The following is a 17,005-nucleotide window of genomic DNA, read 5'->3' on the forward strand; positions in this document are numbered from 1 at the left end:
TCAGAGGATGCCTGGTTGTTCTTTAAAAGTAATTTCCTCTAAATCTTAAATAAACATGCCCCATTCAAAAAATACAGAACTAAGAACAGATATAGCCCCTGGTTCTCCTCAGACTTGACTGCCCTTGACCAGCACAAAACATCCTGTGGCGTACTACATTAGCATCAAATAGCCCCCGCGATATGCAACTTTTCAGGGAAGTTAGGAACCAATATACACAAGCAGTCAGGAAAGCAAAGGCTAACTTTTTCAAACAGAAATTTGCATCCTGTAGCACTAACTCCAAAAAGTTGACACTGTAAAGTCCATGGAGAATAAGAGCACTTCCTCCCAGCTGCCCACTGCACTGAGGCTAGGAAAAACTATCACCACCGATAAATCTACAATAATCGAGAATTTCAACAAGCATTTTGCTACGGCTGGCCATGCTTTCCACCTGGCTACCACTACCCCGGCCACCAACTCTGCACCCTCCGCTGCAACTTGCCCATGCCCCCCCCGCTTCTCCTTCACACAAATTCAGACAGCTGATGTTCTGAAAGAGCTGAAAAATCTGGACCCCTACAAATCAGCTGGGCTAGACAATCTGGACCCTTTCTTTCTAAAACTAGCCGCCGAAATTGTCGCAACCCCTATTACTAGTCTGTTCAACCTCTCTTTCGTAATGTCTGAGATCCCCAGAGATTGGAAAGCTGCCGCGGTCATCCCCCTCTTCAAAGGGGGTGACACTCTAGATCCAAACTGTTACAGACCTATATCCATCCTGCCCTGCCTTTCGAAAGTATTTGAAAGCCAAGTTAACAAACAGATCACCGACCATTTCAAATCCCACCGTACCTTCTCCGCTATGCAATCCGGTTTCCGAGCTGGTCATGGGTGCACTTCAGCCACGCTCAAGGTCCTAAACGATATTATAACCGCGATCGATAATAGACAGTACTGTGCAGCCGTCTTCATCGACCTGGCCAAGGCTTTCGACTCTGTCAACCACCGCATTCTTATTGGCAGACTAAATAGCCTTGGTTTCTCAAATGACTGCCTCACCTGGTTCACCAACTACTTCTCAGATAGAGTTCAGTGTGTCAAATCGGAGGGCATGTTGTCTGGACCTATGGCAGTCTCTATGGGGGTGCCACAGGGTTCAATTCTTGGGCCGACTCTTTTCTCCGTGAATATCAATGATGTCGCTCTTGCTGCTGGTGACTCTCAGATCCACCTCTACGCAGACGACACCATTTTGTATACATCTGGCCCTTCATTTGACACTGTGTTAACAAACCTCCAAACGAGCTTCAATGCCATACAACACTCCTTCAGTAGCCTCCAACTGCTCTTAAACACTAGTAAAACTAAATGCATGCTCTTCAATCGAACGCTGCTGGCACCCGCCCACCCAACTAGAATCACCACTCTCGACGGGTCTGACCTAGAGTATGTGGACAACTACAAATACCTAGGTGTCTGGTTAGACTGTAAACTCTCCTTCCAGACTCACATTAAGAGGCTCCAATCCAAAGTTAAATCTAGAATCGGCTTCCTATTTCGCAACAAAGCCTCCTTCACTCATGCTGCCAAACATGCCCTCGTAAAACTGACTATCCTACCGATCCTTGACTTCGGCGATGTCATTTACAAAATAGCCTCCAACACTCTACTCAGCAAATTGGATGTAGTCTATCACAGTGCCATCCGTTTTGTCTCCAAAGCCCCATACACTACCCACCACTGTGACCTGTACGCTCTTGTTGGCTGGTCCTCACTACATGTTCGTCGTCAAACCCACTGGCTCCAGGCCATCTATAAATCACTGCTAGGCAAATCCCCGCCTTATCTTAGCTCATTGGTCACCATAGCAGCACCCACCCGTAGTCTGCGCTCCAGCAGGTATATCTCACTGGTCATTCCCAAAGCCAACACCTCCTTTGGCCGCCATTCCTTCCAGTTCTCTGCTGCCAATGACTGGAACGAATTGCAAAAATCTCTGAAGCTGGAGACTCTTATCTCCCTCACTAACTTTAAGCATCAGTTGTCAGAGCACCTTACCGATCACTGCACATGTACACAGCCCATCTGAAATTAGCCCACCCAACTACCTCATCCCTATATTGTTATTTATTTTGCTCTTGTGCACCCCAGTATCTCTATTTGCACATAATCTCTTGCACATCTAGCATTCCAGTGTTAATACTAATTGTAATTATTTTGCACTATAGCCTATTTATAATAATAAATAATATGCCATTTAGCAGACGCTTTTATCCAAAGCGACTTACAGTCGTGCGTACATACATTTTTGTGTATGGGTGGTCCCGGGGATCGAACCCACTACCTTGGCGTTACAAGCGCCGTGCTCTACCAGCTGAGCTACAGAGGACCACTATGCCTTACCTCCATAACTTGCTACATTTGCACACACTGTATATATATTTTCTGTTGTATTTTTTGACTTTATGTTTTTTTACCCCATATGTAACTCTGTGTTGTTGTTTTTATCGCACTGCTATGCTTTATCTTGGCCAGGTCGCAGTTGTAAATGAGAACTTGTTCTCAACTGGCTTACCTGGTTAAATAAAGGTGAAATAAAAAAAATAAAAAAATTGAGATATGCCCTTTGTTAAGTAAATCAGGTGTTAAATGAGGTGATCAAGGAGAATTGGAGTGCCACTTTAAGCCTTAGAACCCTCGGCCAACCATAGGTGTGGTCAACCCCTCCATTATCTCAGCCAATCATGGCTAGCCAGAGAGGGATCCTGTCTTTCTCCCTATATAGCTCAGTCCTTTCTCCTTGGCTAAACTAGGCTCATCATTTAACATATTTACAGATCCCATACATGTTTGTAATTAAGGCACATGAAAGTTCACATGTTCAAAAAGGCATTTCTGCCCCCAAAAATAAGATATTTAAAATGTTTGCAAAAATAATAACGTTCCTACTGTGAAGTAGGAACTTGGGTCAAACGCCCGCGATCTTGTAACCAGTCACTATTTACAGCAAAGACAATAAGGCTTTAATGAGCACAGCTGGGGTAAAAAAGGTGGTGTCTGTTGTTTCAGTCACACACACACCCAGGGGCGTCAAGCACCCCAAAATCTGAGGGGGCACGAAATACGTGAGGATGGCTGGGGGATGGAAAGTTGGAGAATTTAGCATTTCTCAAACACCTCAAACTGTTTTTTCCTGCAAATTAGAGCCATAATCATTATGCTTAATTCTATAAAAAATATAAACTGTTTTTTTTTTGTATTAATTTCCAGGGATTTTTCCCGGAAGGTCTTATAATAGCACATATCCTGCCACCAGACATTATTACTGTGCATTATAACTATTTGAAATGGCATAGAACAACATGGCTGTCAATGGCGGCCTAAAGTGGTTGGTTTTCAAAATGGTACAGCCTATAACAGTTTAAGCTACAGACACTAGACCAACTGTAAAATGCTCTTACAATTACATTACTAGTTTATGAACTATATAATGATTGAAATATGTATACATTTAGGGAGCCCTGATAGACACAAAAGTTAGTTCAGACAGTATGACCGGGAGAGGTAGGGGAAAGCCAAATGTAAGAGTAGAGCCATTGGGACAGATGTGTGGCAGAAGAAGTGGAACAGCGAGCCCAAGGGCCGACAAAGAAAGGTCGGTGGACCAAGATTCAAAGGTCAGATTAGGAAGAGGTGGTGTTTGCTCAGTTGCGCCTAGGACATTGAACTCATCATTGCATCTGGTTGGCAAGCATGTGAATGGTTTGTGTACAGAGTGTATGGTTGATGAAACAGTGAAGCATGTGTTGATGTATTGTTGATGTATTGTTGTAAGTACCGGTATGAGGAAGAGAGGGAAAGATTGATGTATAGGGTTATTGAGGTTGGACTGGGATGGGGGGCTGGAAGGGATTTGGGGGATGGGTGAGGGGTTTGCTGGAAGTCAGTAGGGCTCTTTTTTTATTTTCTTAGTAGTACAGGATGTTTGTTTCTTTATTCATTTAGTCTCTAAGCTGTGATTGACTACACACTCGATGCGGGAGCCACTTCGGTAGGATAGGAACTTGAGAACACAGATGGCAAGCTGGCCCACCACATGTCGCACTTGCATGGAAGAGTCTAGGCTACGAGGTCGAGAAAAAGGGGAAAATAAAGAAGTATGGTGACACAGGGGATGTAGCGAGTCAAATAAATTAGCTGTGATACGAAAATAAATGTGTAATGTGGAGATGAACAGCGAGGAGGAGGGAGAGGAATTGAGTGCCGAGGGAGATGGTGGGTCGAGGAAAATTGGTGTCAAGTACAAACAGAATGAGCTGTACTCCAGTAGCTCTGGAGCTGAATTGGAAGAGAGTGAGGCTGAATTACCTGAGGTGGTACGTGAAGATCTTGGCGCTCGAGCCACGCACCGATGGTCATGATAAAGATTAATCTGGTCCAGTAGGAGACACATTTTTGCAGAAAGTGCACCCCTGCCATTTGGCTGACCCACATGTGGTTTCAGGTTTTGTGAAAAAGGAGTTGGGTACTGTTGAATCGGTGAAGGTAACCCGAAGTGGAATTGTGATGTTTTTTTGTGTTCCTTCCGCCCAGAGGGAGAAAGCACTCTGTGCCACGCAAATGGGGACTAGACCTGTTAGTTTGCTCTCAGGAACAGGGCGCCATTGAAAGGAGTGATTACTGGGGTAGCGGTAAGGGTGGAGGTGGATCACCTGAAGTTGAAGATTCCTGATGACTGTGACTTCTGCCGTTTGGTGCAACGCAGACCAGGTGGCGAGTGTGGTGAAAGAGAAGAGTCATTGCCTGTTCTTTTAAGTTTTGATGCTGTGTCGTTACCCAACAAAGTAATGTTAGGATATATCAGTTATCCCGTAAGAGCTTTTGTTCCGAATCCACTACGTTTTTTCAGGTGCCAAGCTTATGGTCATGTTGCAGCACTGTATAGTTACAAGCCTGCGAGAGTTTGAGGCAGGCGGGTGAGCAATATCCACCGTCGTAGTACGGATCAAGCCTGACATGGAATGTGAAGCTAAATGAAGCTGGCTAGCTTTATAAAACCCTGAGAAGATCTAGCTTGCTTCGTAGTATACTACTCTGGTGACACACAATGAGACACACATTGTGACACACACTAACCACCATTCCCTTGTATCTCTCTCTGTTAGTCTAATGGCTGGGATGCCAGTGAGATGTTCAACTAGGCGACATATGGAGTCAACTCCACCTATGGCTTCCTCTCCATGTACACGTGTGTATCCTCCCCTCAGCTCCTCAATGTCTCAATTGCTCCTCAATGTCTTTTTAGAAGGTTTAGTAATTCATTATTTGCCTCAAAAAGCACCCCATTTCCAACCAGAATACCTGTATTTATACTGGTATGCCTTACTGATAAGACCATGTCAATTTTTTCTGATTCCCATCCATCCCTCTCTCCCCCCTCAGTGTCCTCTGGAGAGGCCTGCCTCGGATGACTGAGACCAAGGGCAATCCGTAATGAGTAGTGCCGAGTGCAGGTGGGTCATGAGAGGAATCACAGACATACACTAATACATGATCACATACAAATGTATAACAGAGTTACGAATGTGCCTTAAACTCACTCCACAGCTAGCTTTAAATGTTGCAGATGGAGCCATCCAATTGGTACCTATTAGGTAGCTCAAACCGTTTGTTTGTTGTCAAGGAGGATAGTCAGGTGTGTTTGCGAGCATAGGATCACTGGTTTGAGCCCAGTGTGGGACATAGACAGTGGAGGAAGTACTGTTTTTGCATTAGCACTACACACCTGTAGTGGATCATTTGAATTGGCTGTGTAGTTCTAGGGCAAAAACTAACATTTGCAACCCTTTGGGTCCCCAGGACCAGGATTAAGAAATTATGTTCTATCTAGACTAATCATATTCCCCATCCCACCTCTCCCTGGCTACCGTATGTAGACATGATCCAACTCTGTGAAGACATTGACTCAATTCATGTTAATTGTACCTGTTTGCTTTCTTTGCCGACCACAAGCATGTAGGTTAGATATGAGAGCATTGCTTGGTTTAAAAAAAGTTTCAGTGTTGCTGCAGTTAACAAACAAAGTAATTGTGACACTATTTATGTTTTTCAGGTGATCATGGTGACAGCCTATTATAGAGATGCACTGTATAGTTACAAGCCTGCGAGAGTTAGAGGCAGGCGGGTGAGCAATATCCACCGTCGTAGTACGGATCAAGCCTGACATGGAATGTGAAGCTAAATGAAGCTGGCTAGCTTTATAAAACCCTGAGTAGATCTAGCTTGCTTCGTAGTATACCACTGTTTCATATTCTTGTTTGTGCTAAGGTTAATATGAATAGTACTGATGACTGTATTACAATTATGTTGGTAAGGTTGACTTGAAATATTGTTCTGTTTTTATGATTTGGTGTCGTAATACTTTCTGTAATTGGTCTCATCACCTGCTGCTTCCATTTCAATAGCTAAGTCGTTTATGAATTACAGAATTGTCAGAAAGTGAGGATTAATCAGGCTAAGATGCTGCAACAACATTGGACACTTGTATGATTTTGTGATGAGACTCCAAATAATATTGGAGATATGGCCAAAGAGTAGCTAATACCAACGATCAAGGTAATAATAGCCATAGCTATAACTTACTACTTCTGTTTGATAAAATTGTCGCGGCATTATGCTATTGTATATTATTTCAGCATTGATTTGATTAGCTAATGTAGCTAACTAGCTAGCTATGGTGGAGAGGTCGACGTTTGTAGCCGATCTGAGATCATGCCTGCATGTTAGATAGTTCATCTGCCTTGAATTCAATTCTGAATATGGCTGAGATAATTTAAACAAAATAATATGTTGAGGGTCAATGTTGTCACAATGAGTTAGCTAGCTAGCCAGCGAGCCAACTTGTGCCATAGCTGGGCTGCTCGGACAATAAGTGAACCCGGGAGCCTGGCTAGCAAGCTAGCTAGCAACTAACGTTATAACGTCAACTAATGAAACAGATACAATTTCAATAATGTAGGCTATCTGTCTTTAATTCATTTGGAATATGGCTCAGATATGGCTGAGAACAAAAATATATTGAGCGTCAATGTTGTTGGGATATAACGTTAGCTAGCTAGCTAAAAACTTGTGTAGCTAGCTGCTAAGATACATGAGAGTAGCCAGGTTTTAGTTTTGCGTCACAGCTCGGTGCATAGAACAGATATATTGCCAATAAGGACATGCTGCATTTCTCACTTTGAATGGGACTGTATGATTTGTAATCGTTCCGTATTCATCCTGAATGAATCGTGAATAATGATGAGTCAGAAAATTACAGTGGGTCAAATATCATATCCCCAAGACATGCTAACATCCCCTGTTAGTAATGGTGAGAGGTTAGCTTGTCTTGGGGATATTTTATTTATTTATTTATTTTACCTTTATTTAACTAGGCAAGTCAGTTAAGAACAAATTCTTATTTGCAATGACGGCCTATACCGGCCAAACCCGGACGATGCTGGGCCAATTGTGCGCCGCCCTATGGGACTCCCAATCACGGCCGGTTGTGATACAGCCTGGAATGAAACCAGGGGAACTTTGACCTTCTGTAACTTTCTCACTGATCTCACTTTCTCACTGATCATTATTCAGGATTCATTATTCAGGATTATCCGTAATCATGTTAGCATCCACATTAATGTAGACGTATTTAGAAATATATTATATTCTTATTTACAATAAAAGTGATTCCAAAATGACACAATAAATTATTTTCTATTGGGCACAAAATAATCAGAAAACAACCAAAACAAACTGCAAATGCATCCAACAAGTTTGTAGAGTCACAAGCTTGATGTAGTCATTGCGTGCTAGGAATATGGGACCAAATATTAAACTTTTGACAACTTTATTATACAAATCTTTAGGGTTGTCAATCATTTTTACCCCTGCCTTCAAGAAAAATATTTTTGGGGTTGTCACGATCGTCTATGAAGTAGGACCAAAGCGCAGCGTTAGTAGCGAACATATTGACTTTAATGCAATACACGAGAATACAAAACAAAACACGATCATGAAGTCCTCAGTGACAACGAATGAACATAGAACAAAAACCCACAACCCCAAGGTGAACAATGACAGTTTAAATATGGCTCCCAATCAGAGATAACGAGCCGACAGCTGACACTCGTTACCACTGATTGGGAGTCCCTGGACCAAACAATGAAACAACCAATAACAACCCAACTAATCCCCAAACACAACAAAAATGAACACACCCTGGCTCAATAATACAAAGTCCCGGAGCCAGAGCGTGACAGTACCCCCCCCTAAAGGCGCGGACTGCGACCGCGCCTCAAAGAACCCAAATAGGGGAGGGCTGGGTGGGTGTTGCTCCTCGGAGGCGGCTCCGGCTCTGGCTCCGGGCTTGACCACCATCCTACATCCATCCCCCCGTAATGGCCCCGGTCCGATCCCACCCAGCTGGCTGGATCCGGACTGATGACGCGCACCCCTAGCTTGGCGCGTGAGGCAGGGACGGACCGGACCTGGCTGACGATACGCATCCTCGGCTTGGTGCGTGGAGCCGGAACGGACCTCCTCAGGCTGACGACTCGCCTCCCTGGCTTGGTGCGCGTAGCAGGAATAGGCTGAACCAGGTTGACGACTCGCCCCCTTGGTTTGGTGCGAGTAGCCGGAACGAGCTGACCCAGGTTGACGACTCGCACCCTTAGCCTGGTGCGAGTGGCAGGAACAGTCCGGGTTGGGCCGGCGACGCACACCGTAGTTTTGATGCGTGGAGCAGGAACCGGCCGGGCTGGGCTGGCGACGCACCCCTTTGGCTTGGTGCGTAGAGCAGGGACAGGCCGGGCTGGGCTGGCGACGCGCACCATTGGCTTGGTGCGGGGAGCAGGGACGGGCCGGACAGGGCTGACGAAACGCACCCCAGACTTGGTGCGGGGAGCAGGAACAGACCAAGTCGGGCTGGCGGCGCGCACCACAGGCTCCATGCGAGGAACAGGAACAGACAGGACCGCACTGAGGACACACACCCCTGGCCCTACACGGGGATCAGGAACGGGCCGGACCGGACTGGTAACACACCCCAGTACCCTTCGCCGTGCCTCCACACCTTCCTTCCCCTTCGTGACCAGTGGCCCCCTTAACCTGGCGGCCTTTTCTGCCAACCTACTGCACTCCTCTAACCCGTACTCCTGCTGCCCCGACGTCGTGAGCCCCCCCCTAAAAAATTTCTGGGGGTCTCTCCTCTCCGTGGACCAGGCCTCTATAGTCCTCTCCCAACCTTCGCTCTTCTGTCTCCACCACTCGTCATCCAACTCCTGGAAACGCTGCTTGGTCTCGTTGTGGTGGGTTTTTCTGTCACGATCGTCTATGAAGTAGGACCAAAGCGCAGCGTTGGTAGCGAACATACAGTGGGGAAAAAAAGTATTTAGTCAGCCACCAATTGTGCAAGTTCTCCCACTTAAAAAGATGAGAGAGGCCTGTAATTTTCATCATAGGTACACGTCAACTATGACAGACAAATTGAGGAAAAAAAATCCAGAAAATCACATTGTAGGATTTTTTATGAATTTATTTGCAAATTATGGTGGAAAATAAGTATTTGGTCACCTACAAACAAGCAAGATTTCTGGCTCTCACAGACCTGTAACTTCTTCTTTAAGAGGCTCCTCTGTCCTCCACTCGTTACCTGTATTAATGGCACCTGTTTGAACTTGTTATCTGTATAAAAGACACCTGTCCACAACCTCAAACAGTCACACTCCAAACTCCACTATGGCCAAGACCAAAGAGCTGTCAAAGGACACCAGAAACAAAATTGTAGACATGCACCAGGCTGGGAAGACTGAATCTGCAATAGGTAAGCAGCTTGGTTTGAAGAAATCAACTGTGGGAGCAATTATTAGGAAATGGAAGACATACAAGACCACTGATAATCTCCCTCGATCTGGGGCTCCACGCAAGATCTCACCCGTGGGGTCAAAATGATCACAAGAACGGTGAGCAAAAATCCCAGAACCACACAGGGGGACCTAGTGAATGACCTGCAGAGAGCTGGGACCAAAGTAACAAAGCCTACCATCAGTAACACACTACGCCGCCAGGGACTCAAATCCTGCAGTGCGAGACGTGTCCCCCTGCTTAAGCCAGTACATGTCCAGGACCATCTGAAGTTTGCTAGAGTGCATTTGGATGATCCAGAAGAGGATTGGGAGAAAGTCATATGGTCAGATGAAACCAAAATAGAACTTTTTGGTAAAAACTCAACTCGTCGTGTTTGGAGGACAAATAATGCTGAGTTGCATCCATACCTACTGTGAAGCATGAGGGTGGAAACATCATGCTTTGGGGCTGTTTTTCTGCAAAGGGACCAGGACGACTGATCCGTGTAAAGGAAAGAATGAATGGGGCCATGTATCGTGAGATTTTGAGTGAAAACCTCCTTCCATCAGCAAGGGCATTGAAGATGAAACGTGGCTGGGTCTTTCAGCATGACAATGATCCCAAACACACCGCCCGGGCAATGAAGGAGTGGCTTCGTAAGAAGTCCTGGAGTGGCCTAGCCAGTCTCCAGATCTCAACCCCATAGAAAATCTTTGGAGGGAGTTGAAAGTCCGTGTTGCCCAGCGACAGCCCCAAAACATCACTGCTCTAGAGGAGATCTGCATGGAGGAATGGGCCAAAATACCAGCAACAGTGTGTGAAAACCTTGTGAAGACTTACAAAAAACGTTTGACCTGTGTCATTGCCAACAAAGGGTATATAACAAAGTATTGAGAAACTGTTGTTATTGACCAAATACTTATTTTCCACCATAATTTGCAAATAAATTCATAAAAAATCCTACAATGTGATTTTCTGGAAAAAAAATTCTCCTTTTGTCTGTCATAGTTGACGTGTACCTATGATGAAAATTACAGGCCTCTCTCATCTTTTTAAGTGGGAGAACTTGCACAATTGGTGGCTGACTAAATACTTTTTTTCCCCACTGTATTGACTTTAATGCAATACACGAGAATACAAAACAAAACACGATCATGAAGTCCTCAGTGACAACGAATGAACATAGAACAAAAACCCACAACCCCAAGGTGAACAATGACAGTTTAAATATGGCTCCCAATCAGAGATAACGAGCCGACAGCTGACACTCGTTACCACTGATTGGGAGTCCCTGGACCAAACAATGAAACAACCAATAACAACCCAACTAATCCCCAAACACAACAAAAATGAACACACCCTGGCTCAATAATACAAAGTCCCGGAGCCAGAGCGTGACAGGGGTATTTCTTGTTAAACTAAATCTCCTTCTCTGAACAATTAAATTAGTATAAAATAATATAATATCCCTTTTTTTGCATACAATATAGCTCGGTATTTGAAATATTTGTTTTATACTCTCATTACTGCTCAACTTTATCAAAGGTGTCAATAATTTTGGACATCACTGTATATAAGAAGGGGTTGGAATACAAAAGATATTCATACTTCATATTCCAGCGGAAGATGAGAGCGCTGTGTCTCTGACCCACTTCTGCTCAAAGGAATACATGCACAGCCATACAGCATATCACTCCTCTCTGTTACCAACCAGCACCTCACAGTACCATGGTCTTCTAACCATCCCCTGGTCCTGGCCTATATTGTCACATCTCACCTCAGGTTTCTACAAGTGGAACCTAACATACAGTACATGGGTCCCCCATAAGACTTGAAATAACATTAATGTGATTACCCCCATAAGATACGTACACCCAAGAGTCAATGTGTCATTCATTTCAATCCCTCTCCACTCCATTGTGGTGCACTATAGTAGCAGTGGCATCCTCAAGGCTCATGCACACCTGATTCAAAGCTCAACTAGTCATCAAGCCCCTGCTGTTGGGGGTACTTGAAGAGCATAGAAACTGTGTGTCTTACTTCCAGAGCGGCAGCCCTCTTCAGTAACAGCTGTTCTATGTTCCTGGCTGCCCTAGCCACTAGTTCCTCTGCATCGTTAGACTCTACTGTGTACAGGTTCTGGTTGTCCAGGAAGATCTAGAGAGAGTGAGGATACACACTGGTTACACATACTGTCATAGTAAAAAAAAGAGTATTCCCTTGATAGAGGTCCATGTTTTATGTTATGTAGTGATTACTATGCATTATAACACTATGCGTTATGAAGGGTTAGGTCACCTGTGTGAGGCTCTTCCCGGCACTGGCGGTGTCTGCCAGGGTCACCAGCTCTATCTGCATCTGATCCACCCATTCCTTTATCCTATAGGACAAGAGAGAGGCACAAACAACCAATCAGATCACAAAAACAGACATCAAACATCCCATACCGGTAGTTCAATTAAATAACTCCCTCCTCACCTAAATTAGCCAGCGTTTATGTTACTAGTAGCTGACTATCATCGGCCAACATCCCTGTCAATCAGATATCTTCAGATGGTTTCAAAGGTAGTGTGCCTTGCAAAAGTATTCATCCCCTTGGCATTTTTCCTATTTTGTTGCATTACAACCTGTAATTTAAATGGATTTTTATTTGGATTTCATGTAATGGACATACACAAAATAGTCCAAATTGATGAAGTTAAATGAAAAAAATAACTTGTTTAAAAAAATTCTAAAAAAATAATAACGGAAAAGTGGTTTGTGCATATGAATTCACCCCCTTTGCTATGGAGCCCCTAAATAAGATCTGGTGCAACCAATTACCTTCAGAAGTCACATAATTAGTTAAATAAAGTCCACCTGTGTGCAATCTAAGTGTCACATGATCTCAGTATATATACACCTGTTCTGAAAGGCCCCAGAGTCTGAAACACCACTAAGCAAGGGGCACCTCCAAGCAAGCGGCACCATGAAGACCAAGGAGCTCTCCAAACAAGTCAGGGACAAAGTTGTGGAGAAGTACAGATAAAGGGTTGGGTAATAAAAAAATATCAGAAACTTTTAACATCCCACGGAGCACCATTAAATCCATTATACATTTTTTTAAAGAATATGGCATCACAGCAAACCTGCCAAGAGAGGGCCGCCCACCAAACAGGCAAGGAGGGCATTAATCAGAGAGGCAACAAAGCGACCAAAGATAACCCTGAAGGAGCTCCATAGGACAACTTTAAGCCATACACTCCACAGAGATTGGCTTTATGGAAGAGTGGCCAGAAAAAAAGCCATTGCTTAAAGAAAAAAATAAGCAAACACGTTTGGTGTTCGCCAAAAGGCATATGGGAGACTCCCCAAACATATGGAAGAAGGTACTCTGGTCAGATGAGACTAAAATTGAGCTTTTTGGCCATCAAGGAAAACGCTATGTCTGGCGCAAACCCAACACCTCTCATCACCCCGAGAACACCATCCCCACAGTGAGGCATGGTGGTGGCAGCATCATGCTGTGGGGATGTTTTTCATCGGCAGGGACTGGGAAACTGGTCAGAATTGAAGGAAGGGTGGATGGCGATAAATACAGGGAAATTCTTGAGGGAAACCTGTTTCAGTCTTCCAGAGATTTGAGACTGGGATGGAGGTTCACCTTACAGCAGGTCAATGACCCTAAGCATACTGCTAAAGCAACACTCAAGTGGTTTAAGGGGAAACATTTAAATGTCTTGGAATGGCCTAGTCAAAGCCCAGACCTCAATCCAATTGAGAATCTGTGGTATGACTTAAAGATTGCTGTACACCGGCGGAACCCATCCAACTTGAAGGAGCTGGAGCAGTTTTGCATTGAAGAATGGGCAAAAATTCCAGTGGCTAGATGTGCCAAGCTTATAGAGACATGCCCCAAGAGACTTGCAGCTGTAATTGCTGCAAATGGTGGCTCTACAAAGGTTTTCTGTTTTCTGTTTTTTTGTCTTATTTCTTGTTTGTTTCACAGGAAAAAATATTTTGCATCTTCAAAGTGGTAGGCATGTTGTGTAAATCAAATGATACAAACCCCCAAAAAATCTATTTCAATGCAGTGGGGACAGTTCAACAATTTATAAATCACAACCTCTAGATACAACTATACCGATTTTGTTACCAGGTCAAAAGGCAAAGATAAAACAGGCAGATTGCAGTTTAATGTGTGGGACTGCCATTAACCCAACCTGCCACAGATACGTATCCCTGTGTCGCATCCTATTACATCCCCAGAGTAATCACTAGAATAGCTGAAGCATGGTTCCTTGGGAAGGGGGTGAAACTAACTGATCACACACATATAATGTCTGGCTGATACCTTCAATTATCAGCTCATTAACCCTGGAAGATCATTGGGGAACAAAGCATCACTCTCTTCTTCCTAATTTCCCAAAGCAACACAGTGTGTTAAGAGTCTAGACCAGGTCATATAATCTGGTATTGCATAGTAATAAACCATATATGGTCTCTGTAATAAACCGATGAAACATATTCTGTGTTTCACTGTATGAACTTGTAGGATTGGTAGTCACAGAATACCATTAGCCTACAGTATAATAGCACTATTTCATATATTGTACAGTCAGCATTAGTTTAGTTCTGACTAGTTTTTTGAACAAGCACAACATTCCCTCGTTTTGTGGGGGACAAAAATGCAATTTCAGAATATGGTGGGGGACATGTCCCCCCATCCCCAGTGAAAGTTGCACCCCTGACTCCAGTACTCGAACTGACTTCAATACTCAATCTTTTACCAGAGATCAATTTTTTTTCCAGCTATTGTAAAACTATTTGGTGAAATTGTGTCTTGAAGTCAACGTTAATTTGCTCTGACTCTAGTGTTCCATTTGTGTGCATTTGCAGGACACAACAAATAATTAACCAAACCTAGTATCACACGCGTACTGTGTGCACCTACAGAAATAAATGCCTATAAAAATGTATCTAAAGGGATACATAAGCTACATTCCTTGCCAAATGACAACAGTTTTATAACAAATTCTAAATGGACTGGTTTACTGAAGTAGGGAAATAAATGTGTGTTCAAACAATGAGCTGCAGTTTTGGAATAATTGCGTCATTTTCCGCTTTGGTTACTTTGCATTTGTAACTAGTTACCACAGCCACAAAGTCCAAATAGGCTATTTCATAAAAATTCATGAAAATGTTAAACGTGCGTTTTGTTTTAATTTAAGGTTAGGCATACGGTTAACAGTGTGGTTAAGGTTAGAGTTAAGGGTTAGGTTTAAAATCAGATTTTAAGAAGCGAAATTGTAGAAATGTATTTATTTTATGACTTTGTGGCTGTTGTAACTAACGTTAGTGACGACCCTACATTTGCTTGATAAAGACAAAGAGCATATTTTCATCAGAATCATTAAGCCTAGGCTTACTCACCGCTGCAACCTGGTCTCAGAGCATTTCGTATTATTCTGTGCATAAAGCCAAGACACATATCACACATTTAGTATGATATGTTGTGTTATGTATGGTATGTATTAATTTGTGGATGTCCATCACCCAATTCGTATATGTTACCAACTACAATTCATATTATATGTTACGAATTTACTAAACATACAATATGTTACAAATTTGCAAAATGTACGATATGAAATGAATTTGCAAAACATATGATATGTTACGAATTCTAGCTAGGTGGCTAATGTTATATAGCTGGCTAACGTTAGCTAGGCTAGGGGTTAGGTTTAAGGTTAGGGTTAAGTTTAGGAGTTAGGTTAAATGTTTAAGGTTAAGGTTAGGGGAAGGGTTAGCTAAAAGTGTTAAGGTTAGGGTTTGTGGTAGGGTTTGATAAAAAGGGTTAAGGTTAGGGGAAGGGTAAGCTAAAAGGGTTAAGGTTAGGGGAAAGGTTAGCGAACATGCTAAGTAGTTGCAAATTAGCTAAAAAGTAGTAAGTCATTGAAAAGTTATATTAAATATCAATAAAGTTGTCCATGATGAGATTCAAACTCGCAACCTTTCGGATGCTATTTAAGTTGCTAGACCCTTGCGTTATATGCTGTCGTGATGTGACTTTCATTAATCTATTGACTGTTATTTATCTAATCAACTAACTATGTTTAATTGTTACTCGATTAAATGAATCATGTAACAATTAACTCAGTAGGATTTGGGGCACCACAGAATAAGTTGTTTAAAGAGTTACCATCTCCTGAATTAAACTCTAAAAGGTCTTTACCTATCACATCCATAAAACAGTCAACGTATTAAATCATAACCTCTTATCATATCATCATTCTGAACAGTCATAACCTTCCTTACTCATGATTCAGTACTACACAAATTGGTTTAAGTATTTATTTACTAGTTAACTAAATAATAACACAGAATTAACATACACACTAAATACATGAGAAAAGTCCCTAGCTGACTAACAACATGACTGCTTGTTTACCAAAAGAGGGAGTGGTAGAGAGAGTTAGAGAGAGAGAGACAAAGAGAGACACAACACTGGGATACATCTGGAAACTACTCTCACAGTAATCATAATACTTTGCACACGAACCACCGTCCGTTTGGAGTAAGAAATCATGAATGTATTTACGTGTGAATGCCTTCTTGGAAAGGGTGTGGCTAGGTCTCCTCTTGTGTAACACTTTGATTGTCCACAAGAGGTCACAATGTTATTCTTCTTAGTTGTCCAGTTTGTGGTGTTTTCTTTTTATCAGAACAGCTACTTAGCTGTACCGGTGATTGTCTGAGAGGGGAGTTTTCTCCTCTCTCCACCTCGTGGGGATAGTCAGAGTCTGAACCACTTTACACGCACAGCTGCAGCCTGGCAATGTTCGGCTCTAGTCTGGGAGGTGAGGTTAACTTCTTAACCTCATGTTGAGGTTCAAAGTTCCAACCATTTCAAGCGTGTAGCGACCACTTCACACTTTCTGGTCTGATATGTTAATTCTTAACCAATCCTTTTATACACTCTGGTTAAAAGGGGACGTTCCGCAATGCTGACACGCTCTCTGAGCTCACTTGGGGCTAGGCTACTTACAGTGCATTGCAAAAGTATTCATCCCCCTTGGCGTTTTTCCTATTTTGTTGCAATACAACCTGTAATTTAAATGGATTTTTATTTGGATTTCATGTAATGGACATACAC

At 43.1% G+C, this 17,005-nt stretch overlaps 1 protein-coding gene across 1 annotated transcript in view; it reads right to left on the minus strand.

Moving 5' to 3' along the window:
- LOC311137793 (voltage-dependent calcium channel subunit alpha-2/delta-1-like) overlaps positions 1-17,005 on the minus strand; it is a 126,798-nt gene that overhangs the window by 89,051 nt on the left and 20,742 nt on the right. The window contains 2 exon segments of the mRNA XM_084172380.1: positions 11,911-12,027; positions 12,169-12,250. Coding sequence (XP_084028506.1) covers positions 11,911-12,027; positions 12,169-12,250 — 199 coding nt within the window.

Source organism: Coregonus lavaretus (assembly GCF_964263955.1).
Source record: "Coregonus lavaretus genome assembly, chromosome: 11".
Taxonomy (NCBI): domain Eukaryota; kingdom Metazoa; phylum Chordata; class Actinopteri; order Salmoniformes; family Salmonidae; genus Coregonus; species Coregonus lavaretus.